Source organism: Argiope bruennichi, chromosome 9 (assembly GCF_947563725.1).
Source record: "Argiope bruennichi chromosome 9, qqArgBrue1.1, whole genome shotgun sequence".
NCBI lineage: Eukaryota > Metazoa > Arthropoda > Arachnida > Araneae > Araneidae > Argiope > Argiope bruennichi.
This window is the reverse complement of record NC_079159.1, coordinates 77,242,351-77,269,680: the sequence shown is the minus strand read 5'-3', so window position 1 is coordinate 77,269,680 and position 27,330 is coordinate 77,242,351. Positions and strand designations below refer to the sequence as shown.

Below are 27,330 nucleotides of genomic sequence, written 5' to 3'. Positions count from 1 at the left end.
ACGGGGTCTACCGAAAATAGTAAAACTTTGAAAGTGGTCCACGAGAAAAAAAAGTTTGGGAACCTCTGGTTTAAAGTCGCATATGTTGAGAAACGGAGAGTCTTGTTTTGCACCTGGTGTCATTCGTACTTGCTACAACGTTGGATTTACAGCAAAACTATTTTAGTGCCTTTAAATGGTAATCTGATCTATTCAGTGGCACAGCAATAAGAAGAGATATATATGTTCCTGAGTGACCGTCTCTTCTAAAATGTCAAGAGGCGCCGTGTAGACAGACATAACATTACCGCATTTATTTTGCTGGAAACTCATACACGGCACTGGAGACAATTTATCCTCCTTACGTCACTATATTTATGACTATTTCTTCTTTGTCAGGTAGTTTTTCTTTATTGGCGTTCAATTACAAAATACTATTTTTTTCTTCTATTGAAACAAAATTTAATAGTCTTTTATCTCATTTGTCAATTAATTTTGTATCTAATAAAGAATGAAGTTTCGGAGAAAAGTAACCTAATTTTACAAAGTCAGATAACATCTTATCACAGTCTAAATTTTTATATCACTAACAGAACACCCTCCTCAGATTTGAGCTCTTCTTTTAGATATATGCTTAAATTATCTACCTTTGCATTAAGGAATTGTGAGATTTTCCAAGATTTCCAATCTAGGATCACAGATTCATTATGTGGACTATACTAAATATTTTCTTATGTTAGTCTTAGAAAAATTATAAAGGGTTAAAAGATTAATCTTAGAAAAATTATAATGGATAAAAGATTAAAATGAAATATCGTATTAACATATTATCTTCGTAAAATTATTCCCTTATTGCTCGATAGTTCCCCGTATAATGCGATTAGTAAAATCCCTTGTTTTATGAATACGTATTTTTGGTATTCTCAAAGATGGGTAATTTAGCCACTTACGAATATATTATAAATAAATTCGTTACACTGCGTGCTTTCGCATAAAGCTTATTCACTGAACTTTTAATTATGGATTCTATCGTATTGGTGTTCCTTTTTTTAAGTATTTGGTGAAAAGAATGCAAATTTCACGCAAAAGAAACATTTTTTCGAATTTCAAAGAAATTACGTTCCTGAGCTCTAAAAAATAAAAGTGAGTTGCTTTTAACATATAAATCTCATCAATAAACTTGTAATTATTTTTTTAATGAAACGAAACATATTACTGAGAAACGAATATTAGTTTAATGATTTTTTCGAGTATATTATTAGAAATTGTAATCACTTTAAAAAATAGTTTTTAACATTTTGAGAGAGTTACGCTTAACTGCTCTGGAAAATGAACAGACTTCTGTTATTTAAACTTAATCAATATGCATATATTTGGTTCTTCATATAAAATTATAGATATCAATAAAAAATAAGCATTACTCTGTTGGGTTTTTAATATTTAATTTAAAAATTACGATCTCCATAATGAAGAGAGTTTTTAACAATTCCGAAGAAATAAGTTTCCTTAGTTTGGAAAGAGAAAAAAGCATGATTGATTGATTATCCATATGAGATTCTTTATTGCGAAAGAACTTCAATTAAAATGGCAAAAATTACCGATTTATTTTTATTTCACAAGTTAATTATAACTAACCAAACCAAATATTCTTGCACATTAGATTCGCAGAATTCTTTCACATACTAATGAACATACTTCTACTGAGTTTCTTCGGATTCACAAGAAATTGCATCACAGATTCGCGCCCGGATTTCTGCGTCTGAACGCATGTTGAGTTATTCCTGTCATTCATACATATTCAAATGTCTCTTTAAGGCACTTTCTTTGGGATTGTCCTTGAGAATTCTGGGGAGATCGCGCATGGATGGCGAATTAATTGTCCACCCCGACTAATTCCTTCTCTCTTGATTAGGTTTCGTGAACACCACGTCCTGCGAGATCAAAGATCTGGTGCCCGGAGAAAGGTACTCGGTTCAAGTGACGAGCGTCAGCAATAAAATAGAGAGCTTGGAAGCCGAAGAAATCGAGCAGACAATGTGTAAGTAAATTTTTTAGTTATAGAAATTGAGTTATCTCTTTAAAGGGCCATTTTTTTCTAGTTAAAGTATATTAAATTAATTTTAGGATTGAAATTGGCTTAAGAAAAGTGATTCATTTGGCATTTTAGATAAATTTAATTTGATTAAGTAATTAATTTGGTTAATTAATAATTAAGTAACAAATCAAGACACACCATTTTGTATAGAATAAAGAACTGAAGCATCCAAGTTTCGTTTTATTGAAAAATTTGTCAGAACTTATGACAATTCACATTATTCAAACAAATATTGATGAATTTGATAGAAAACATACTAGAAAGGGTTAAATAGGTATTAAAAAACTCAAGATTTAAAAATTTCCTGCAAATGAAATTTTATTTGATTTTTTTTTCTTTCCCGTTTATGTACAACGAGAAAGTACTGTAATTTTCAAAAGACTTTTTGGCATATGGTTCAACTCAAAATTTAGAAAATGTTTCATGTTTTAGAATTTGTTAGCCCGGAAATCTTTTTTTTTCCCTTGAAGTTATGAAACACCTCACACCACCCCCTCTCTTTCTCTGAGATATGATAATTCAAAAATGGGACAAAATCGAAGAGTGAAATTTGATTTGTAATCTTTTGTTTAAATTTACATATTTTTACCAAATTTGGTAATCGAAATCCGTCTATATATAGAGGATGCGGGTGACTCTTCTTTTAATGTATACACATTTTAACCACTAGGAAAAAACTTCCAGGTTCCAACTTCGAGAAAATTCTGTGCCGTTATTGTTGATTGTGAAAATTTTATTTATTTTTTATTTTTTGAAATTAGGAAACCACCCCACAATACACCCTCTTTTTTACTGCGAACACGATAATTCAAAAATGGAGCAAACTATAATAGTGAAATTTGATTTGTAGTCTTTTGTCCAAATTTGTATATTTGTTACCAAATTTGGTGATCGGAATCCCTTTTGTATCTAGAGGTGCGATTGACTCTTCTTTCCATGTATACGCATTTGAACTATTAAAAAAACCTCCAAGGTTCCAACTTCTGGAACTTGTCTTCTATGCCGTTATAGCTCATTACGTGCATTAATCAGTCGAAAATTCATCGACCTGAATGTCCTTATTCTTAAAATTGTAAATCTATATCAAATTTTGAACAAGCCCATATAACGGTTTACTATCTGTGGGCTTGTCTATTCATTATCTGCATATCTGAAAGCGAGAAATCGAAACAAAACAAGCTAAAATAATAAATTGTAGAATATGATCTTATTATAAATATCTTTTTAATTGGCCAAAATTGTAAATATATTGATTAAAAAAATTGTAAGTTAATTCATCCAGAGTATTTTAGCAGCACATGAGATATGTGCCTGAATTACTTTCTGTATTTTAAAGCAATACTCCTTGCTTGAAGATTTCCAGAAAAACTGACCCATATCTCTGTTTCATATTGAAGAAAATCTCCAGAAACTTTCCCAAATGCAGTAAGCAATTCATAATTAAAGAGAATCGATCTTCCAGATGTGTGAATAATCTAGCCAAAATCATAATCACGTTCAAAATCCTTAACTATTTTCCTCGATTCCATAATGCCAAGCCATTCAATGTCTTAACCCCATTAAGCTACTGGTGATCTTGATTGTGAACTGCATTATTTTACGTGGATTAACTTTATTTATCTATCTTATGAACGCATTCACATACGATTCACATAATTCAATTTTATATTAAATGGATGAGGGTATTTCATGTTTATGCTATTATTCAATGGTGTTATCACCATCAAGGCCAATCAGAAAGTTCCTAGGCTAAATATTCCTTGTGTATATTCTTACAGAGAAGTAGGTGAAAATTGAATTCCCCCATCTTTCATGCCTTAGGATTGGACTAATCCTCAAATGCGATTAAGTTAAGTCTGATGAAATGAGAGATTATATTGAAGAAGTGTGTAATAAATCAAGGGTTATCGTTTTCGCTGACAGGCAAATAAACATAATTCCAAGAATGTATGTTTTGGACTCTGAAACATGGATATTTGTTAAACTTTGGAATTCAAATTTTTCGACAGCTACAGTATTTTTTTCTTTTTACACTTAGTAAATGAGAAAGTGAAAATCTTTCGAAATGCTGTTTAGGATATGCTGCTGGATCCAGAGTTACCAAATTCGGTACAGGATTACTTCTTGGATAGTAAATTCTGATAGAGAAAGTCTTATTCAAAATTGTAACAAGCTTTTTAAATAAAAAAAAATTACTCGAAATTGTACCAGTTTTTGTCAATTATTTTATCAATTGTCACAGTTTATTTGCGCAAGAAAACGGTTTTTTCTTCCTTTAAAATTAAAGAAAAAATCTTTTTAGCTATAGAAATTTTAATTCCTCTCATTTTTTCTTTATTTCCAATTTTTAGAAATGTTTTTAAATATATTTTACGGTATCTTGCGTTTATGCACAGTTGCACTGTGAAAATATTAATATACTGTTTATGTGCCCTTATTGCTGCTATAAGTAAGTTTTTGTTTTATTTTCAAAAAATAGATAAATACAAAAGAATTAAATCTAAATAAAGCATTATCATAATACAATATTTCGGTCTAGAGATTAGAATTTCCTTTAATTTTTTCTTCCGTCTAGAAATTTAAAACCGCTTAAATAAAAGAAACAGAAATATTTGATACCATCAAATTATTGCTGAAATATTTATTTCCTCCAAAAAATATATATTTTCTTTTTAAATCGTTTAAGTGCATTTTTTTTTCTTAAAAACAAATCATGAAAATGATACTTTCTTAAAAGGAAGAACGGAAATGGTGTCTTCCTTTCAAAACGGAAACGCGCTTTTCCTTACTTCGTCATAAAATGCGATTCTTATACAATCACTGAACTTTTATTTCAATGCGTAATGTTTATATACATGATGCTCTCCGCAGATCCAAAACCCATCAAAAAGGTTAAGGAGACTCTGGACTCGTACAACATCACTTTTGAATGGGAGGTCCCGGAGGGGTATCGGGATTACTACATCATCCTCTACAACCCCATTGACGATCCTCAGAACCAGAAATCCCTCCAGGTAAGGATGGAAATAATTTCTTATAAATATACTTATGTAGGAAAAATGGGCTTATAGATTATATGGGAAAATCAAAATTTTATGGAGTCCCTAAACAAGATATAAAAATATATTTTTAAAAATATTTTAGTTTTATTTTCTTTGAATATCTTAGAAGATGTAAAGCAATTTTTCTTCAATATGTACTATATGCTTTACCACTGAAGAAGTGTATAGAAAATATAAGAAAGGCAAAATGATAAATATGGAATTTTTACATAATAAATTATGTATATAAAAATTGTTTAAAGCGAAATTTTATTTAACATTATGCCGTTATGTGCATGTTTTATTGGAATTCTTTTGTTTGGCGCCAGTAGGACTTATATCGCTAGCGGTTTGCAGAGGTTTTCATAAAATAAATAAATAAATAATTGAAATAATAATAATTTTCATAATATAAATAATAATTAATAGTGAATAATCAAAATAAAATTTAAAAAAATCATAAAACGAATAAAAATTCGCATGGCACCAATGTGGTGTCATCGGCATTTGCTCCATAGTTTTCATGTGATAACAACGTGGTACCACTGGAAGGCATGGAGTTAATACTAAAAAGTAGAAAATAATTAGCTTATCAGAGACATGGATTTCACAACATGGTCTTAAAAAAAGAGCTGAATTGATATAAATATCTATATAAATAAATATGAATATTTGTTATTTTATACAAATATATAGCTTTTGTTAGATAATGATCAAATTGAACATAAATGCTTTTCTAAACGAGAGGAACGCCACTATCAGCTTTTCAAAGTTCAAAAATGAATTAAGATATATTAACTAAAAAAGGCTAATTTTAGGCATTTTTCAGCTATATTAATTCAAAATATTGTCTCACAAATAGAAATTTTACACTGACTTAAAATTAGAAAAACTGCTTTTTAATGATTCCAGTTTCATTTTCATACCATTTTTTCTTTAATTTTAATATATTTTTTTTAAATTTAATTCTATACGTACTCTATTACAATGTTTTTATTATTGTTATCAAAATCAAACTAATTTTATTGCTTTCTTAAAATATTTAATCGCGTGCTTTTGAGAAAAATTTAGATTATTATTATTATTATTATTTTGGACATTACTCCTAAGTAGAACTTCCATTTTCTCCTTTATTTATCAAAGGGTTACAGAGATATCAGCTAAAAGAAACCTCGAAAGTTGGTCAAATGCAGCTCTTCCTAACGGATGAAAAGATCTTAAACTTAATAGATTTTTTATCACAGTTTTATAAGACATTTAATCATATAATTATGAATTTTTAAGTCAGTGAAATAATTTTCATTAATTAAAATATGTGTGAGAAAAACATGTTTCATATAAATTGTTGAAGACACAATTTGTTTGCGTGCAAAGTTTTCAAAATATAAGCAACTTATATTAACAAATGTTACATCAATCTACTCACAAGGAATGTAATTTGATAATCATGCAAAGTGATAAATATTTTAATAGATTTACTGGGATTATTTGACTTTTTATATTGTTAAAACAAGGTAAAGCGTTTTTAAAACATTTATTGCATATTAGCTAGCACTGAAAATAAAGTATACATTATAATACTTTGCGTGATTTTCTTTATTATGTGTCTATAAGCATACTTGTAAATTTCATATTGATACGATGAACCATTTTTGTTTAATCCAGTGCGCAAGCTGAGAAAAATGGCTTTAAAATTAAAGGTTGCTGAGTGAAAAATCAACAATGACCTTCACTTTTTTTGCGATATCTTTTAATCTAATTTACGTACACACATGTACAATACCAAAAAAATGTCCAGAAAAGTTCCTGCTATCAAATAAAATCATAAAAAAAAATCGAAGCATTAAAGGTTGTGTAGCCGCTTAATGTACACACTTTTTAATTTACTTGCGCAGTAATTTGTAATAGATTGAATCCCATTAAATTCTTATTTTTTGTAAAATAACAAATAAGGCGATCAAATAACAGAGTGAAATTTAAAAGCCTATATTTCAGCAGCAAGTAAAGCTAATATTTTGTGTTAACAAAATAACCGATAAAGACAAATGACTCTAAAGAAAATAGAATTTTATATTACTATATTTTAGATTTACATTTTCTATATTTTAATAACTTCCATATATTTTCTTACATTATTATTATTTCCATAGTCTATATTTATATTTTGCGGCAAAGAAAGCCAATATTTTGAGTTAACAAAATAATCGCCAAAGGCGGATAGCTCGAAATAAAGTGGAATTTTACATAAAAATATTTTAGATTTATATTTCCTATATAATTATTATTTCCATATATGTTCCTATATTATTATTACTTCCACATATGTTCCTATATCGTTATTGGGCCGCGGTGGCCTGGTGGTAAGGTCTTAGCTCTTGAGCCGTAGGGTTTCAGGTTCGAAACCCGATTCCACTGAAGAACCGTCGTGTAAGGAGGTCTGTTGCATGTTAAATCCGTCAAGGCCAAACGTCCCCCTGCTGGTGTGGCGTGGTGTGGAGAGGGAGTTCCAGCACAGGTGTCGTCCTCGTCATCTGACCACGGTTCAAAATAACGAGGTCCGTCCCAAAATAGCCCTCGTGTTGCTTAAAACGGGACGTTAATATAACTAACCAACCTATGTTATTATTGTTTCCATATTCTATATTTATAGATTAGCAACAAAGAAAGTCAATATTTTGAATTAACAAGATAATCGGCAAAGGCGGATTACTCTAAATAAAGTGAAATTACAGATAGCCATATTTTAAATTGATATTTCCTATTTTATTATTATTTCCATACATTTTTCTATTTTAATCAAGTAGGATTACATTTAAATATGCATTAGACTTTTATCTAACTAAATCTTAGCGAATAATTAAACCTGGACTTTTGCCATAAATATTTTTATTAGACAAATCGACACATCATCCATTTGCGATTATGCACGCTTATACTGAGTTATCAAACATTCTTGTCAATATAACATCTTCTCCTAGAATCATCTATAGGCGTGCTTGTGAGGATGACTATATTTACTTAAGCCGAAGGAATATATTCATTTAATGGGCACTAGACGCAGAATGCGTTAAATCATGGATGTCGCCGATCAATCAAGCGCCGTCCGGATAGAAATTAATGATTAGATAAACCCACTTTCGGGCTTATCTAAACAAGATGAAGCTAGCATCTCTGGAAATATGGCGAATTAATTTTGGCCAGGGAAAGAATTAGAACGATAAAATGAACCTTGTTATATTTAAGAATGATTATTAATCATCCATAAGCGATAAAAAGAGTATGTTTAAACGGAAAATATAATTCTCTGGGACTATGTTTCAATAAGTCTATGATTTAATAGGAATCTACTAATTTAATTGCAATAGAAATTTCTGTGTTGTGAATATTTTGGTCACTGAAAAGTGACTTACAGGTTCATGTATTGTGCTCAGTGCCTGACATCAATACAATTTTGGAATCCATTGCGTATCCTTCAGAAGAAAGTAGAATGTGATGTCACAATACAGTGTGACCATGGGCTTCAAATTTACTTTTGTATGAAAAAGCACAAGGGCCGTCGTCCCTTATATAACATACTGAGAACAAGTTTTGAACACGCAAGTGCACACAACTGGTGTCTATAGAAAATCAATTTATTTACACTTTTTATATATACCTGAGCTTCAAAGTGGCTTTTGTGGGAAAAAGTAACAGGTCTTACTGAGAGCAAGTTTTGAATATTCAAGTATACATTACTGGTACGTAGGGTAAATCTATTTATTTATACTGCTTGCATACATTTTTTGTACAATTTTATTATAAGAAGTCATTATATCTAAAGATTAAATTGAAACATCAAAAAGAATTCACGTTTGAACAATAGCTATTGTCGTTTATTCATTTCAATGAAAATCTCAGAGGTTACTCCGGAATGCCATTTTCATAGTCCTCCCTCTCGACCACTCAATACAAATTAACTAGCCATATCCAAAACATTTTTTTTTTCACATTCTGAAAACTCCCCAGATTTTTTAAAAATGGTATCTGTCTTTCATCTCTTCAGACAAAAGGACTCTCACTTCCTGAGGATTGTTACTTTTCTATACCTGAGATTGTAAACAAAAACACCTATCCTGAACGACTGCACTCTTATTGTGTCATTTCGGTATACCTATTGAATGACGCAGTTGCAGTTAATAGATCTTGAAGTACTTCCTCATTTACAAAGAAATTTGGAAAAAAAATTGTTTTGTTTTCCATAACTTTGGCTAAGAGACAAAATGTTTTCTTGCTTGTTGATTTGAAGTCAAAATCTGTCCACGTAAGAGGAGTACATTATTACTCTGTTAATATCATGTTAAATGCGTGGAACAGCTGGTATTGTTGCCAAGTCATATGATTGTGACGCAAATTTTTGGCACAATCCATCCAAGGCAATGAAGGGGAAAACCTGACTGAGCTTATAAAGCCAATCTTCAGTCTCTATTACTCGCAAAACCATATGAATATAAAGATTCAGAAGAAAAATAATCATCTTTGGTATTTTACATTAAAGTCTGCTTTTAAACGCCAATGTTATCCGCTGAGTCAACCATTTATGACATACGATATTAATATGAAGACGGAGGCGATTCAACATTTCTGGTGTTAAAATTAATTTTTCTGATCACTTTAGATATAATAATGTCATCATTCCACTTTCTGAGCGAGGATGTTATTGCATTAATATTTGGAATGTCTCCTAATATTAATAATATTTGCTATTTCAAAATTTATTTATCGTGGTATGGTACGAAGTATTTTTCAGTTTCGAAATTAGGTCTTTCAAAGTATTTCCAATGACAAGAGTATTTTCCGTCATTTCTTTTGCCAAATTATACGCTAATTCATTCCAGGCGATAATCGAGGGACCTGACACCCACATAAAACGTACACAAAAATATACAACATAAACCAATGTATCATTAACAAATCGTATGTTAATGGTTAATATGTTATATTAACAAATATTATATTACATATCATGTTAAATGCGTAGAACAGCTGGTATTGTTGCCAAGTCATATGATTATGACGCAAATTTTTGGCATAATCCACCCAAGGCAATGAAGGGAAAAACCTGACTGAGTTTATAAAGTCAGTCTTCAAAGTCTCTGTTACTCGCAAAACTATATCAATATAGAGATTCGGAAGAAAAATAATCATTTTGGTATTTTACATTAAAGTCTGCTTTTAAACGCCAATGTTATCCACTGAGTCAACCATTTAGATAGAATAATTTCGAAACTAGCCTTTCCTTCACTTTTCTGACGGATATTTCGTTCGATAAGCTGTTTAAGTTCCCCTACGCCCACATGAATTAGAAATACCATGAAGAAATCTATTGGGTAATGGCAACTGCCTACAACATCGCCAACTAATGAATGATTGCCACTTTCGAGGAAGCATCATGTTTCTTGAATGACTTATGCTAAGACTCAGAGTTAGTAAGCAGTAAAACCCTTTTAATGTTGCTACAGCAAAGTTAATTATAAATATGACATGTTGCTTACAGTTCGATTTCCATTCAAGAGATAACATTCGTCATAGCAAGTAAAATATTTTTAATGATGGTTGCTTTGATAATGACAATTAAAAGTAAAAAAAAAAAATTTACTTTTTTGGCCGAAGTGGTATAATTGTTGCTCAAATACTAATTTTCTAAACCGTTAGGAATAGATATATGGTTCCATTTGGAACGTAAAATAAATGAACGCGAAGAATCTTATTTTATGTTCTTTCAGTCAATAAATATATTGCTGAAAAAATTACGAATTTTTATACAATCCATGGTTTTATCAATCAACTTTAATACAATATTTTTTACATTTTAAATTTTAAATAAAAAATGTTTTTACTATTCTGTGACCCAAGCAGATTCAATTATAAAAACTCTGAGTATCAGTATTATAAAAGATTTTGGACTATTTTAATAGATTTCCAGATAGAATATTCTACTTTTACACATGCAAAGCTTGCCCTTAGCCAAAAATAAGCAGCAAACTCAGCGTATAAGTTAAAATTCAGGAGAGCATAAATCCTTTTCATTAAAATGTGAAGTGTTAAGTATCAAGAATATTTTAGTAAATATGACTTACAAAATTGGGAAACCGTTTAACGATTTATTAGTATTTTTATTGGTTCAAACAACATAGGATATAATTCTTTGCACCAACAGAGCCATTTTTCCAATTAAAAGTATAAGTTCTTGAACGGTTTATGAATTAGCTATCGGGCCACAATTAAATTAAACATCTTGCATAGATCCATTCGAATGAGCATATGCTGTTAAAATATCATGTTTTAGGTTGCAGCGAACGATACGAAACCTATGGAAAAGATGGACGTCATCATTGACGAACTGAAACCGGGGGAACTCTATTCATTCCGCTTCTATGCAGTGAGCCACAACCTCAGAAGCGAAGGAATCACAGTACAGACAAGAACAAGTTAGTACCTTAGTTTCCTTTATCTCTTCTTTGATTACTAATTATTCCTTTATTTCACTGTTTTTTTTCGACTCCGTATTAAATATTGCTAAGTTTATAATATATGTATATGTAATGATATTTTAAACTCTTAATCTAATCCAAATTAATTTCCAAGATTTTATCTTAATTTAGCCCATTGTAACTTCATTCTAAAATATTCTCTTATTTCGTGATCCAATTCCACTTTAGGTTTAATTAATTCCTCTGTAAAAATAATGCGCCATCAGTACTACGTATTAAATGAAAGTGATACTTTTACCCTTCAAAAGGTCACACGTGTATTGAATTGGCGCCTGGCCAGAAATCCTATGTTATATAAGACTAGTGATCATTTCTTCGTCCCTTTTTTGCCTTCTGCTTTTGTGCCGCACAACGCCTTCTTGTAAGTAATTTCCCGATAGAGAATAAAAGTTTTTTTGTTTTTTTTTTGAATAAAGAAAAAGAATAAATAATATTCCTTCGAATTTCCTAAAAGAGAATAAAAGTAAGTTTGCCTCCCGAGAGAGAATAAAACGGAATTAAAAATTCCAAATCTCTTCACTGCTTCGAACCTGCATTCTACTTAAACCAAAAATATGTTATATATTTTTTAGCCGACAGGATTCGAAAATCTTTATATATATGTAATGCGATCAAATTTCAGAATTTTAATCCGGAATGCACTCTGCAAAGCTAGTTAATAGAGATAAAAATATTAGTTTTAGCCAGACAAAATTAAAAAAAAAAAATCATTCCAAAACGACGAAAAAGTAACTTTTCAAAGCATTTACAGAAAACTAGTGGGAGTGCGTTCTCTGAAATTATTTCGTATACTTTCTAGTAAATGCACTTATGTATTTTTAACCGTATGCCGTTGGCGAATAATAACTACGGAAAATCTTCATATTATAGTGCGATTTTTGGCGATTAATAACTGGGATGCAATTAATCCATAAATACCAGAAAATGGAGTGTATATTTTGGACTCCTTTATCTTGACTAATTGAAACCAAAAATTTGATACAAAACTGCAATTATAGTCACAAAAATCGCCAGCAAATTTTGTGACTGTTTTTATACTGACTGTACACATTTTGTACGACTGTTTTTGTACTGACTGTACACATTTTGTACGTCTGTTTTTATACTGACTGTAAAAATTTTGTAAGACTGTTTTTGTACAGACTACAAATTTTGTACGACTGTTTTTGTACTGACTGTACAAATTTTATACAACTGTTTTTGACGAGTATACTAGTCACGGAAAAAGTACAACATTTTGCGTTATAACGAGTTTAATCGTCAGAAGTAATAAGTAGTGACAATTTGCAATTTGAATTTCAATTTTAGTAAAAACTCCAACATATTCGTAAATTTCAAGATGTTTAAAATATTTTGAGACTAAGTTTAAACCATAGGAACAAATAAAAGATTATTATGCGCTATACCATACCATACCTCAATACCATTCTCTAAAAATTAATGTAATAAATCAATTTTTTATGTTCGTTCATATGCAAAAAATGTACAATAGTCTAAGTAAATAAATGAATGTGATTAATGAAATAAAAGAATAAAAGTCATTTCATCACAACATAATTTCATATTACACATAGTCTGCGTTTGGCGAGTGTACTCGTCATCGCTAGTTTTACGATACATTTTAGATACGCATTTCCGAAGAGGTCAAAACAGTTAACTAGTTAAGTCATTATGTATTTCAATTATTGCATTTACATACTTATGAAAGTACAGAAAGACATATAGCCAATCCTTCGACACATTTGGTTTCAAATTTTATAAATTTCTACATTTCAGATGTTAAATCTGCGTAACAAATTTTATTCATCTACTGATCGTTTTGTTACTATCGTGTAGGCTTACATTCAAACAATCGAACTGACAATTTTCGTTTGGATGGTTTGATTCAAAATCTGATAGGAATGATCAGGATTAGAGATCTTATATCGAATTTCATTTGTCTAATTAAAAACCTTTTTTAATTATAGCGTTTCACAGACAGGGAAGTATAATTCGAAAAATGTGTTTTTCGAACTGGAGAAGATCTGAAAAATAGAAATTCGTTGAAATCCCAAGTTCGATTTTATTTTTTACAATTACAAAGTACGCTACTTCTATGAGAAAATAAAAAAACAGCAAGAAGAAATAAAATGCATTAGTAAGAAGTTTTACTAACATCTATTAAATTAAAATAATTTAGCAATATCATCTAGTTCGAACAATTGATTCAATTTCGTCACTTTATATTTCGTTTGAAAACCGATGATTCCACGTTTTGTCAGCAATGTCCCCCGCTAAGTCACATTTTCGAGAGAAATTTCGACATTACTTTACTGCACCTATTTTATGGGGAGAAAGTCCTGAGTTCCCCAGCTCTAACTACTATAGCAATATCGCTAATTTTTATTTCTAATGAAAAACTCATGATGCTTGAATAAGTCTTCAATCATCTAAGCATCATGATACTTCACCCCTCTAATTTCAACAGATTGATAGACCCAGAATCAACAATAAAACCAATAAATTTCGCCATTTCGAAGCATAGCTAGCCATTCGGAATACTTTAAGCATGATTTAAATTAATTTTTTTGTTATGATAAATTATATTTAAGATGTTGCTCATCTAAATTGGTTGGCATGACTAAATTAATTTGATGAGCCAGCAGCTGATTGGAGAAGGTGGTTAGTCTTTATTTATTTATCCTTTTTTTATATATATACTTATCTACGTTGGTTACATTAGAGAAATCATATTCTATGATAGGCAAAAATTGGACTAAAATCTTTAAATGCTTTTAAATTTTACTAATCTTTTTTAAAAATTTGTTTTAAAATGAGCAATTTACTTATAGTTAAAAATCGGGTACAGATAAGACATTTTATTTAAAGCCAAGACAAATTTATGCTATATTTTCAATCGAAAACAAATAATCAAATTTCTGATCCATTCAGGCCAAATTAGAGCGTCTGGTCCCTTGAATGATTATCTAAAATTAAATGTTTTATTAACGATTACTTTACGTAGATTCTAATTGAGATAGACATTTTAAATTGAGAAAACGAAGTGCTTGATTCAACAAACTATATCGATTAATTACACTAAAATGAATGATAAAGCTTACGATTAGCAGACTAAAGTGTTTTAGGTATTTCCGAAACAATTCTGATGCGGGTTTGTTAATTGATTACAGATGCATTCTTTGTCTGCTAAGCCTGGGTAGTATGAAATGAGACCTTCAAGTTCGATAAAAGCTTTAGCCGTATGGGATTTGAAACTACGTGATTTTCTTTCTAAACTATTGGACATATCCGAGTATATTTTTATTTAATTGCGTTAAACAGACTTCGTAGGCTGAATTTTAATTCCAGAAAATGTTCAGAGATTTCATTAGAAAAAAAATTGCTGAAATCATCAGTATGAAATATTTTATCGTTACAAACTCATCTAATGACAGTTTCAGGTTTAACGTGGTCACCTTTCAGTACAGTTAAACTTAACTCTTTGAGTTTAAAGTTTAATTTTGTTACTATTAGTGCCTCATTTCGATGCAATACTAGGGTTTTTAGAACGTTTTTCATAATTTTGAACAGCATTTGGATGACCAACTTTAATTAATAGCTACTTATTTAATATTTAATTGTAATCTCTGTGAGGCAATTTGCTGAATCTTTTTTCACACTTTTAAAGTAAATTCACATAAAATTAAGTAATTTGACAGTACTTTTATTTCGTTATGGCAAGAATTCGAGCAACTTTCCTGCACGTGATATTTCTGTGATCTCAAAAATTTACAGATCGGAGTTAAAAAGAATTTTTAAAAAATGACACTTTCGCGATTTTAAATCACTTTCGCTACTGTTTTTATTTTATCTAATTACTTTTGTTCTTTTATTTAAATAATGAAATAAAATTTGACAAAAATTCTTTTTTTAATATTGTATTCTAAAAACTGAGGCTAAAAACATAATTTTAGTCGAAATTTTGTGTTCCGTTTGGCGATACGCGATATTTGCCTAACACCAAATTCTGTAATAAATTACTGAATTACTACTTTATTACTTTCAATTAAACTCAATCGATGCAATGACATTCATCAAATGTGCCAATTAATTTTGGAAACCTGGACACAACTTGCAAGAAAAAAAGCGACATGACATCCTGGCACATATAAGTTACTAAGCAATTAGATATTAATTAATTAATTTTGAGTGAAGCTTAGTTTCGAGACTACACGAAAACTCTTTGGGGTCGGTACTCACTGTTTTGAATCGTGAAGGAGGGGACTTTTGAGCCAATGGCCATACTTTAATACCGCACAAGAGGTGTATGTTTGATCTTTCTAGATTAATCATGCTCCAGACTTTATATTCCTTTGATGTTTGATGGCTCGATTATCGAACTGTCTGTCTTCTGGTCCTAAGGTTCAAACTCTTCTGCAAACTCCAATGTGTTAGATCGCATGCAATTATTTTACATGGCTATAAAGTTGCATCAATTGACTCCATTGTGTTTTGATCAACCTGATATCCCTTTTTAATATAATATTTTTTAAATATTACTTCTTTTATCTGGAAACTAAATCTATTATTACTTTTTTACAGAACCAGTCATCGATTCCGTGATCAATATCGTCACCCGGGAACATGAGACCAAGACACTTGGCATCAAGTACACCCCGACCCCGCGTCGCAGCGTAGTATTCGACCGATACCGATTTCAGTTGAGTGACTCTTCTGTACCTGCCCAGGAGAAGCTCTTCAACGACACCAATCGTCTGGTACTTTTCGACAATCTGGTGCCAGGGAAGCTCTATGACATCACCATATGGACAGTGAGCGGAGGGGTCAGCAGCGTTCCCATCCACCGGCAGACCAGACTGTGTAAGTTCTTTGTTGAAGAACAAGCAAAATATATGAAGCCAATCATGTTTATTTCATATCTGTATACAAAGAGTATTTACACATTTTTAGAATGATGTTGATAAAGAATTCTAAAAAAGCAAATGGTTTGGAAAAATATTCTGGCAATAGCGTATCATTCGAAATGAAGAATATATTTCTACTACTTTTTAACTTATATTTAAAATTATACAAGTCCTACTTCGAAAAGTACCATTGTATTCCTTGAAAAAAATGAAGACTAATAGAGGTGCATGCATGTAAACATTTTCAAAATCGTTTACCGTTTTTCATATGGATTGTTGTACCTTAAATATGCCGAAAAAAGCTTTTGCTAGGCAAAAATTTACCATCATTTTATCTGGAAAATTGCAGAAGATGAATGGAATCAACACCCCTTGAAATATTTTTTCAACGCCCTTCTATCATGGAAATCACGATTACAAACCAGAAAAGAAACTATTAGATCGAGCATTTTGAAAAATAGTCTCTACATTTTAAACATTAATTAAATGGCGCAGAAATTTTCTAAAAAACTGTAAACACAAGCTGTATTTGCAATGCTTTTTCTTCCAATAATGACAACGTCCATAGGTAACGAAGTTTTGAGCTCAAACACTTCATCAACCCACTACCTGTTGGCATGAAATCGTACTCTTATTCACTTTAACCTACTTCATTGAAATCTATTTCCAATTTCTAAATAAAATATATTCAAAAATAAATTAGCAAAATCATTATGTTTAACAACTTAATGAAAGGCTCCATGCAATAGTAGGAGTGTAGTTGTTTTTACAATGATAAGACTATAGTAATACAGTAATAAGACTGTAGTAATACTACTGTAGTTATTTTTCAAATTACTTTTCCAAACAGAGAGCTAAAGTATCTTCAGTTCACTGTCTGCCAGAACTTGAATTTTCATACATGACAATCAAATTATTGATCACAGTTTTTTAATCTGTTAAATCAATTGCCATATTTTTACTACTTTCAATTTAATGTCAACAAAGAATCCTTAATTTTCCATAAATTTAGTTTGCTTCCTCTAGAAAAATTAATCATTTAGTTTTTCAAAAATTTTCTCATTTTTATCTTTCAGAATAAAATTTTGATCCATACTTTCTTTCGATGTGGATAATTTGCAAGCAATTGGGGGCACTCTTTGAAAGGGCATTTAAATTTACTCTACTTATGTACATTGAATTTTCTAATTCTTTTCTTATGAGAAGCTTAGAGATATCCCATGCTCATCTCACCAGAGTGATTGATAGTGATTAAACGCTAATTTAAATTTCCCTATTTACAGAATTTAATTATTAAAAAGAAACAGAATCAGTTTTCCAATGCAAATCAATCCAAATACGAATCAATTTTCCAATTTGGTATGGACTTCAAGGTAATTTAACTAATTAGAAACTCAACGTCCACATTGTGTTCAGTTGAACTTCAATCTTTCGTTTATTTCCCAATTACTTAAAACAAATGTAGCATGAGGAAATGTTAATGCTGGTAATATTCAAATGATTTTAACAATATATTGATTTGATTAATTAATTTTATTAATAAATACATTTAGAAGTAAATATACCTATAATAATATGCACATATATGGAGATGAAACAAATGGGTGCCTAGGATGCAATCTGGATTCATGTTGTTCATTAATGGTTCGACTCTTTTGACAGATCCCGAGCCCATCTCTGAGATTCGCTCCACCACTATAACAGACACAGAAATCACCCTCTCTTGGGACAAGCCTCAAGGAGAAATGGATGGATATGAGATCGAGTACCAGGATCCAGTCGGGCACCTGGTGAAGAACGTGAGTTTTGAAGAAGTGAATACGTTCCGAGGCCTGAAACCTCACCACAACTATACTTTCCTGGTGTCTGTCATCAGTGGATATGATACAGCCACGGTGCGGAGGAGTAGACCCCTATCCAAGACATTCCAGACTCTAGAATCAGGTGAGTAGATTTACTTCAATGATTTGTTACAAAAATAATTATTTTTCTGCGTAAAGTTGGTTTTGTATAGAAAAGAGTAAAAGAATGTGTAGAAAATAATTATTCTTCAGCTTAGTTTGGCAAGAAAAGCGGGGAAAAATGTGTAGAAAATAATTATTCTTCTGCGTAGATTGATTTGTGTAGGAAAATATAAAAGAGTGTATACACTCTTTTATAGAAAGTAATTATTCTTCTGCTTAGACTGCTTTGTGTAGAAAAGTAGAAAAGAGTAGCTGTAAAATAGTTATTCTTCTGCGTAAAGTTGGTTTTGTGTAGAAAAGTAGAAAAGAGTGGGTAGAAAATAATTATTCTTCTGCATAGACTAGTTTGTGTAGAAAAGTAGAAAAGAGTGGGTAGAAAATAATGATTCTTTTGCATAGACTAGTTTGTGTAGAAAAGTAGAAAAGAGTGGGTAGAAAATAATGATTCTTTTGCATATACTAGTTCTTGTAGAAAAATAGAAAAGAGTGTGTAGAAAATAATGATTCTTCTGCATTGACTAGTTTGTGTAGAAAAGTGGAAAAGAATGTATAGAAAGTAATTATTCTTCCACGTAAAGTTGGTTTTGTGTAGAAAAGTGGGATATCGATCTCTTTTATTTGCATTGTAAATTCTATAAAGAACGTGAAAAAACAAATATCCATTACATTTAATCAAATATTTCAGTGTCAGTTGCCATACTGAGAGGATTAATGGGTCCATACTGGCAGATAATAATCTTAACCATAGCTTTAATACTCAACAAAGAGTTTTTTTATGGTCGTTAATGCAAGTTCATTATTTTTCTTATTTTAATTTTCGCGTTTCGTTCACAAAAGCATTTTGAAGATAAAACAAACTGTATAGAGTCAATTTTCGTCACCTGTAGCATAATCAAGCTATAAATCCTTCAGCCTGTCTATATGGAAGAAGGAATCTCATTTCTTGGGGATGGTCCAACTTCAAAATTTCTCTTTTTGAAGTAAAATTTAATATTTCCTAATACTTACATAATGATTTTATATTTTTCTACTTCACTATTTATAAATTTTTCATGAGTAATGGATGATTGTTAGTTATAGATTCACCAAGTTTTATTACAGATTTCCTCTTTGAAGGGTTGACTTGAGTTGAATGAACAGGAAAAAAATAACCTTTAAAACTTAACAATACATGTCGACAATTTTTGCTTTTACATCTATGGAGTAATTATCAATATTACGTACACGAAGCCGTGTTTATTTACGGTGTAATACTAATTGAGAAACTTCAATTTCCGATGCCGGAACCATCCCATCATTGCACAAAGAAATAATTTCCGTTTTTAATCTATTTTTATGACATAATAGTTTTGAGTAAGCTTTATTTAATTTGAATTGCCAATAACTGCTAGATTATGGATCTGTTGATTCATAAAATAAAATATTGATGAATTATTCAACTTGAAGGGTCTTTGATAAAAAATGAAATGATATTGATATTTTATATTCTAACTAAATACAAAAATATATAAAAATGCACCAACATTTTTTTCCATTGTCAACATCATTTAATATTCTAATATATAATCTATGAAGATTACGAAAAATCTATGATTAATAAAAAAAATGTTAGATCCTAGTCTCATTATGGTATTAAAAAACTCATTTTTAATAAATACGTTATTCGTTTCTATGAAAGGAATATTCAATGAAAAAAAAAGCATTAAAATTTTATGTAAATAAGTATTACAAAATTATTTTTAAGATCAGTTCTTCTAGATACAATATCGTCCTGAGCAGAAAAAAAACCTAACTAGAATTTGAATAATTTGGATATTTTATAAATTGAAATGCTACTCAAAATGAATAAATATTAAACCTTATTATTATATTTCTTATTCCTATGATGGCAACAATATATATATATATATATATATATATATATATATATATATATATATATATATATATATATATATATATATATATATATACCTTTTTTTATTCTTTTTTTTCATTTGAGATTATTATGCTATGTTTTTGATATAGATAAGTCAGATTTATTCTCTTGATATAAGATTCGAGCTAAAAATAAAGAATAACTCTTTTCAACACAAAATTGTAAAATAATTAAAGAAAAAAATTCACACTGAATCAAACACATTAATTCGCATATAAAAAATAGTTTTGAATATTTGAATATCCACGGAGACAAAATATGTGTATTTGAGTATATAACCCACTTCCCATTTTTTAATGCAACTTCATCATTGTATAATTTTCAATCTTCTTTTGATTATATTTTTTTAAAAATGGAACAATCGTCGTTCCACGTATGAAAATAAGACCGTGAAAATTCTTCAATATACTCTTAACAATATCTTCTAGTTTTTCATTACGTCATTAAGATACAAAAGTAAAGATTTATGATTAACTGAAACGGAAGTGCCTCACTGAATTTAAGTTAACGTTTATGGTGAATACCAAATTCAAGTGAAAAGGAAACTTTGATCTTTCACTGCCATTATGAAAGATCTGTTGAATAATTGACACTGTAATGTCTTGATTTAGACTGATCAAATAACAAAGCAGAATTTCCAGACAATTCTTTATTTTACAGCCCTATATATACAAAAGAACAACTTGTTCTAATCTTGGTAAAATAAATAGTTATTTGCACCTGTAGTAAGAGACACAACAGTCGAAGGTTTATCTTGAAACTTAGTTCTCCATCAATACGGAGAAACAACACCACAGGGAACTAACAGGTTGTTACTCAACACGATCACTCCAGGGGTAGTTATCGGACTCCGAACTCGTGGACGTAGTCCAATAGTCTGCCTGCAATTCGTTTCTTCCCCTCTCCCTAAAAAAATTCTCCGCACTTTCTCCGCCTCTTAATTTACATTGGTCATTTCAGCTCTCTTTCGGCCAATCGGGGTTCAGCAATATGCTCCCTCAGCGGCGCCAGTCGGTCGTGGGAAGGTCCTTTTAGTGATGCACCTTTTATAACTGATAATTCCGGAACACGGAGTTATCATACTCTTTTCACAATGAGAAACATTTAGCATCCAGATGTTTGGACACCCTTTTCTCTTTGAAGGTACTATCAATATCTCTTGGACGAGGAATTCCCACATGTGGTCTTTCACTGTAATCGCTAATGAACAGATGCGAGACCACCCAGGTGAAAAGATCCACCATCTGGCTATCTCGAGGAGTTTAGTAATTGACAGCGACGACACAGCTGGCTGTAAATGTCTTATCAGTACTGGGAAACGGGGAATTACAACACGAGAAGTCATTTAACGCTAGAATGAGAGGCATCAACCATTTCGCCGTTGAAGGTTACCCGTTCTGCCACCGTTCTCCGAACTTAAAGTGTTAATGAAGAAACATGTTTAATTTTTCGTAGCTGGAAAAGTATAAGAAATAATTTTTATAATCCTGTTCGCTCTAGGTTAACTATCACAAATAGTTAATTTTAATATTTTACTGAGCAACCGAAAGAAGTTCCAAAGGACAATGCACCGCTTATTGTATTTTAAAAAGTGGTTATAATTTTTTTGTGACATTTTACCCATCCGAAAAATGGCCAGAATAATCCAAATACGATAAAAACACCAATATATTGAGGTCACAATAATTTTGCTTTGAAGTGTATAATTTTCCTTTAATTGTTTATTATTTAAATCTGGCATTCCGTGGCTTGAAAGTACAGTTAGAGCCATTTTGCCGTTGATTGATACGAAACATTGTAGAAATAGTAGACTTTATATATCTCTTAGATCTTTTCTAGTGCCTTATCATTTTTGGAACAAAACGTGGCTTATCAATTGACGCGAATTAAAGATATATCTGTCATTCAAATCCTTGGTACAAACACAAAATTCACTCACACGCTGTCTTGGAATATGTTTCTATATTCTGTATCAAATTCTGTAAAAAGTTAAGTTACTCTTAATAAAAAACTACTATTATTAAAAATACTCTTATATTATTACTCTAAAGTTAAAGCTTAATTTGCTTATATCGTTGTCCGATGTTTTTTAATGCACATTTATTTAATATAATTTTTTAAGATGAATTTTGCAATCAACTTTTCACACACCTTCTGATTCCCTAGAATTTTCACATTTTGAGTACTTATATATTTTTTTACAATAGTTGCCTTTTAATATTTTCAGAACTTAACCAAGAACTGATCTTCAATAAATGATCCACTTATAGAAAAAAAATGAGAATTATTTGCAATACGCTTAAATTTGATCCATGAAGGAAGAATATAATGAATCAGTAAAAATATAAATAAATAAAAATTGCAGACTTCAGTTCATTGGCCTTTATTATTTATTCTTGCTTAAATTTATTCTTACATCGATGAATCAGTCCATTTAAAGATAAAAATATCTGTCTTAGTTGCCACATACCAAAACAGAAATTAGGGATTTCACATGTGATAATTACACACACCAAAAGGGCGGGAATATTTTTTAACTCCGCCCAGCGTTCCAGATGGCTGTGGGTATATAAATATATAATGATATTTAAACTCTAATTTCAATTAATTAATTCAACTGAAGCTTTGTAAAAATTATTGCTTCGGCGGTTCCCACGTGCCGAGTGAAGGCATAGAGAAGCGCTGATGTAAACAGATTCTTCTAAAGGAACCCTCCCTTATCAAGGTCGCCACGTGTGAGAAATTCCAATCATAATCGACACGTGTCACAATCTCATGTTATATAAGACCAGATATAAATGTTCATCAGCTTGCACTCATTGCCTTATTTTCACACTGTGTCGTTATGTGTTGTGTGTGTGCTCGTGGCTCCTGCTTATAAATAATTATGCCTTCCCGGGATGGATTAAAGAGAATAAAACGAACTTAAAAAATCTAAAGTCTCTTCAATGTCGTCGAAACTGCCTTCTGCTTTTAATTATTATACTTACATTATATATATATATATATATATATATATATATATATATATATATATATATATATATATATATATATATATATATATATATATATATGTTCAAAAATTGGACTTAACTCTTATATTTATGTTCAAAAATTGGACTTAACTCTTATATTTATGTTCAAAAATTGGACTTAACTCTTATATTTACGTTCAAAAATTGGACTTAAACTCTTATATTTACGCACACAGTCAAAAGGTCAGATGAAGATATTTCGATGTACATTGCCGATAAGTAATAGAGTATCACTAACTATTAGCCAATGATTGTTTACTTTGGTGATTAAATGATTACATGATGGTAGGTCTCCTATCCCAACATAGTATTCCAATATTTGTCTTAAGGAAGGGTGGATTATTTTCTCTGCACTGAAATGCGAATACTCTCGTGGCATTATAACTCCTACATGATTCTTAACTGTCGTTTAACAGAACATATTATGGTTTATTCAATAGAAATTGAAATGTTTGATTTGCGTGTGATTATTAATTAGTAACCACAGAATTTATTTAATGACTCAACAAAGTTTTTGCTTACGTTGCGGTTAACCAAATTTTTGTTGAAATCTCTTCACAGTTTATTTAATTGTGAACTTGATTGGTTATTTAAGGTGGGATAATCTATTTTTTTTATACAATGTATTAAGTTTAATAGAAGCCCTTAAACATTACCAATCTCGGTGAGTTACCAATTTCCTAAACAAGATATTTTTCTACTGATTTTTATCTTTAAATAAGCAATGTTTAAGTAATAAATAATTTAAGAGACTGAAATTATTTATAGATGGCCTTAAGAGAGTTCGTTTCAATATCTTGCGAATTAAGCTAAATTTAAACATTTTAAACAAAGCATTAAAAAGTTTCCAGACGTTTTTAGAAGAATCTAAATACTTTACTGCAAAGCTTGTCAGAAAAAATGACTTATGAATAAATCAGTCATTAATAAAAAAAGTATTGAACTAGATTATATGTAAGCGAATTTGGAGGCCCGAAAAAATTATGAAAGTAATGATTTGAAATTTAAATGATTCTTGGTTTTCGTTTGATAAATTCGAAAAAGTTTCTTATTCCAAATAAAATGGAAGCATTAAAAATGGACCATTTAAAAAAAACCACTAAAAATCACAATCACATGATCCACCAAAGTTTTGGTAGCCAAAGTATACTAGAGCCTTGGCATCTGCCTGCTTTGCTTATTCGATAATCCAATACTGTTTGTATGTCTATATATAGATGTTTTGAGTATTGGGAGATATATTTATTTCCATTGTACTTAAAATACTTGTCAAGCATACTGTCTGTTTTATGCCATATGGATCCAAGTATACAATTCTGTTGGTATTACATATATGACAAAGAAAGTAAATTAATTCTTGATATATGAATTTTATTATATTCAATATTTCCATTTATTATTTTCATATTGAAAAAATAAATAAATGGATTCTTTGAGATCTATCGATTTCATATGTGAATTCACATATCTATTTCACATAGATAGTTTTCATATTTAGTTATCAAAATTACGAAAGTTTGAATACTTATTTTTTCTTTACAGTGCCTGGTAGGGTACATTTCTTCCGTGCAGTAGATGTAAAACCTAGCGAAGTAACCTTACAATGGTCACTGCCATCTAACGAACAAAATGGAGTGCTCACAGGTTATAAAGTAACTTACTACATCAAGGTAAGTAGGTTGAATTTTGTATAAATGGCTTTTATTTAAAAGTTTTTAGACACATTTGACTCGGCAATAACCTACTACATCAAGGTAGTCAGACTGAAAGAGAAATAAATGTCTGTTGTTAAAAAGTTTTATAACTTATTTATCTTAAGTTCTATAAAAAAATAATCTGCTATGTCAAGGTAGGCCGGTTAAATGTGATAAAAAAATACATTATATTTCACATTCATGTCTTATTTATCTTACAAGCCACGTGATTTGATTAAAGTAAAATAAAAAATATGTAAATTTTTTTTACTGAAGTGTTACTTGATTTCTTCAAAGCGTAATAATTTTTAAAAGCTGATTAATTTATTGCGAACTGAAAAAATTACTTGTTTTAAATGCTATTTGATTTATTTGAAATTGTTTAGTTTAACTTATTGCTGCTGCTGTTTAATTAAATGCTGTTTGGACTCGGCAATTTTATTATTTGATTTATTTAAAGTTATATAATTTATCTTAAATGTTATTATTTTTTTTGTCTAAAGTTGCATTCATAATTTATTTCTTGGGATCATTTATGCAATAACGAATTTATTCCTTAATAAATAGATAAGTATCATCTCAAAATATAATTGAAAATTTTCTAATGCTTCACATTTTCAAAATTAATACTTATATTATGAATAGTCTATTGCCAAATTTGTAGAGTTGATTTAGTTTTGTTCCGTGGAATCGATCCTCTTGATGGCGGTAGTACACCTGGCAGCACTATATTAAGCACTATTTCTTGTAGTGCACCTGAAATCCTTCAAATAACTATTGAATTCCTGATTACATTACTGTTTATTTGATTTCTTAAAAGAAAATGATTATCTTCTAAGATAGTCATATATTATCACTTTTTACAAATTTAATTATTATTTTTTCCAGATGACGCATTCACGAGATTGTGCCTTTATATATTTGTTTCCAATAAGATGCAAAATTCAATATTTCTACCCTTCCTCGCCTATTAACACTAAAAAAAAAATATTACTTTTTTCCCGTACCGTGGTCCTGTTCAACCACCTTGGTTGCCCACTGCCAATATAAATCTCGACAGATATTTTTCTCGATTTCAAATTAATTTTAATATAAGTAGTTATAAATGGCAAATTCCGATTAATTGGAAAAGCAAAATGTTTCATTTCCAGTTACTTTATAAAAAGTTGGTTTTAGTTAAGCATCTAAAAAATTTTCAACTGGGGAAAACAACAACAAAATATTAAAAAAAAATTAAATTTTTTTAATTATTGTAATTAAGTAAGAATTCTTCAAAAATAATGCTCCAAAATTAATTCAAACAAAGTTTTAAGAAAATTTAAAATTCCATAAAAATTATCGAGGACACAGGACCCCCTAAAGCTGTGGGACCCTTGCACTATTGCCTACTTTGCTTGTTTAATAATGTAGCTCTGCTTTTACCAAAGAATAAAGCTATTGCATCTTATTATTCTTTTTTTTCCTCATTGAGGTATTCACATAGTTTTATCTTATTACTTTTTCGGTTTGGATATTCGAGAAGTGTCTATTATTATTATTTTCCCTTACTAAGTTTTACACCAAATTGTGTTTCATTATTTTTTTTTCTTATTAAAATATTCATGCAATTGTATCTTTCACTATATCTCTTTCTGAAGTATTCATGAAATTGTATACCTTTCTTTAAGGCCTTCTGTAACTTTTCTTTAAGATATCTGTAACCTTTCTTAAGGCATCTGTAACTTTTCTTTAAGACATCTGTAACCTTTCTTAAGGCATCTGTAACCTTTCATTGACTTGTACCGTTATTTTATCTTTGAAATATATCCACGCAGTTGTATCCTTTCTCTATTTTCCTTATAGAATTTTTGTTCTGTACATTTTTTTTTTTCATTTAGGGAAGTCCTAAACGCAGACAGGAATTCTTCGAACCTACAGAGAGCAGGGGCGTGGTCACAGGATTGCAACCGGGAATGGATTATGTATTCGAAGTGAGTTCTATTGCGAAAATTTTGAATAATTCTACCATGAATTAATTGCCAATTCTTAATTAATCATAACGCTTTCCAATGCAATTTTCAAATTTTACTCTAACAAGTAAATTTCTCTGATTTTTTTCCCTAATTTTTATATTTATTTTTATATAACAATTATTTTTTCTAGTAAA

General features: G+C 30.1%; 1 protein-coding gene across 2 annotated transcripts in view; it reads left to right on the top strand.

Moving 5' to 3' along the window:
* LOC129983700 (tyrosine-protein phosphatase 10D-like) overlaps positions 1-27,330 on the top strand; it is a 175,415-nt gene that overhangs the window by 109,015 nt on the left and 39,070 nt on the right. For both annotated transcript variants that reach the window (XR_008785438.1, XM_056093287.1), the window contains exons 10-16: positions 1,892-2,017; positions 4,946-5,088; positions 11,441-11,582; positions 16,227-16,505; positions 18,212-18,493; positions 25,033-25,160; positions 27,062-27,154. Coding sequence is in view for 1 of the 2 variants with exons in the window: in XM_056093287.1 (XP_055949262.1) it covers positions 1,892-2,017; positions 4,946-5,088; positions 11,441-11,582; positions 16,227-16,505; positions 18,212-18,493; positions 25,033-25,160; positions 27,062-27,154 (1,193 nt within the window). In the remaining variant the exon portion in view is untranslated. The remainder of the gene's footprint in view (positions 1-1,891; positions 2,018-4,945; positions 5,089-11,440; positions 11,583-16,226; positions 16,506-18,211; positions 18,494-25,032; positions 25,161-27,061; positions 27,155-27,330) is intronic.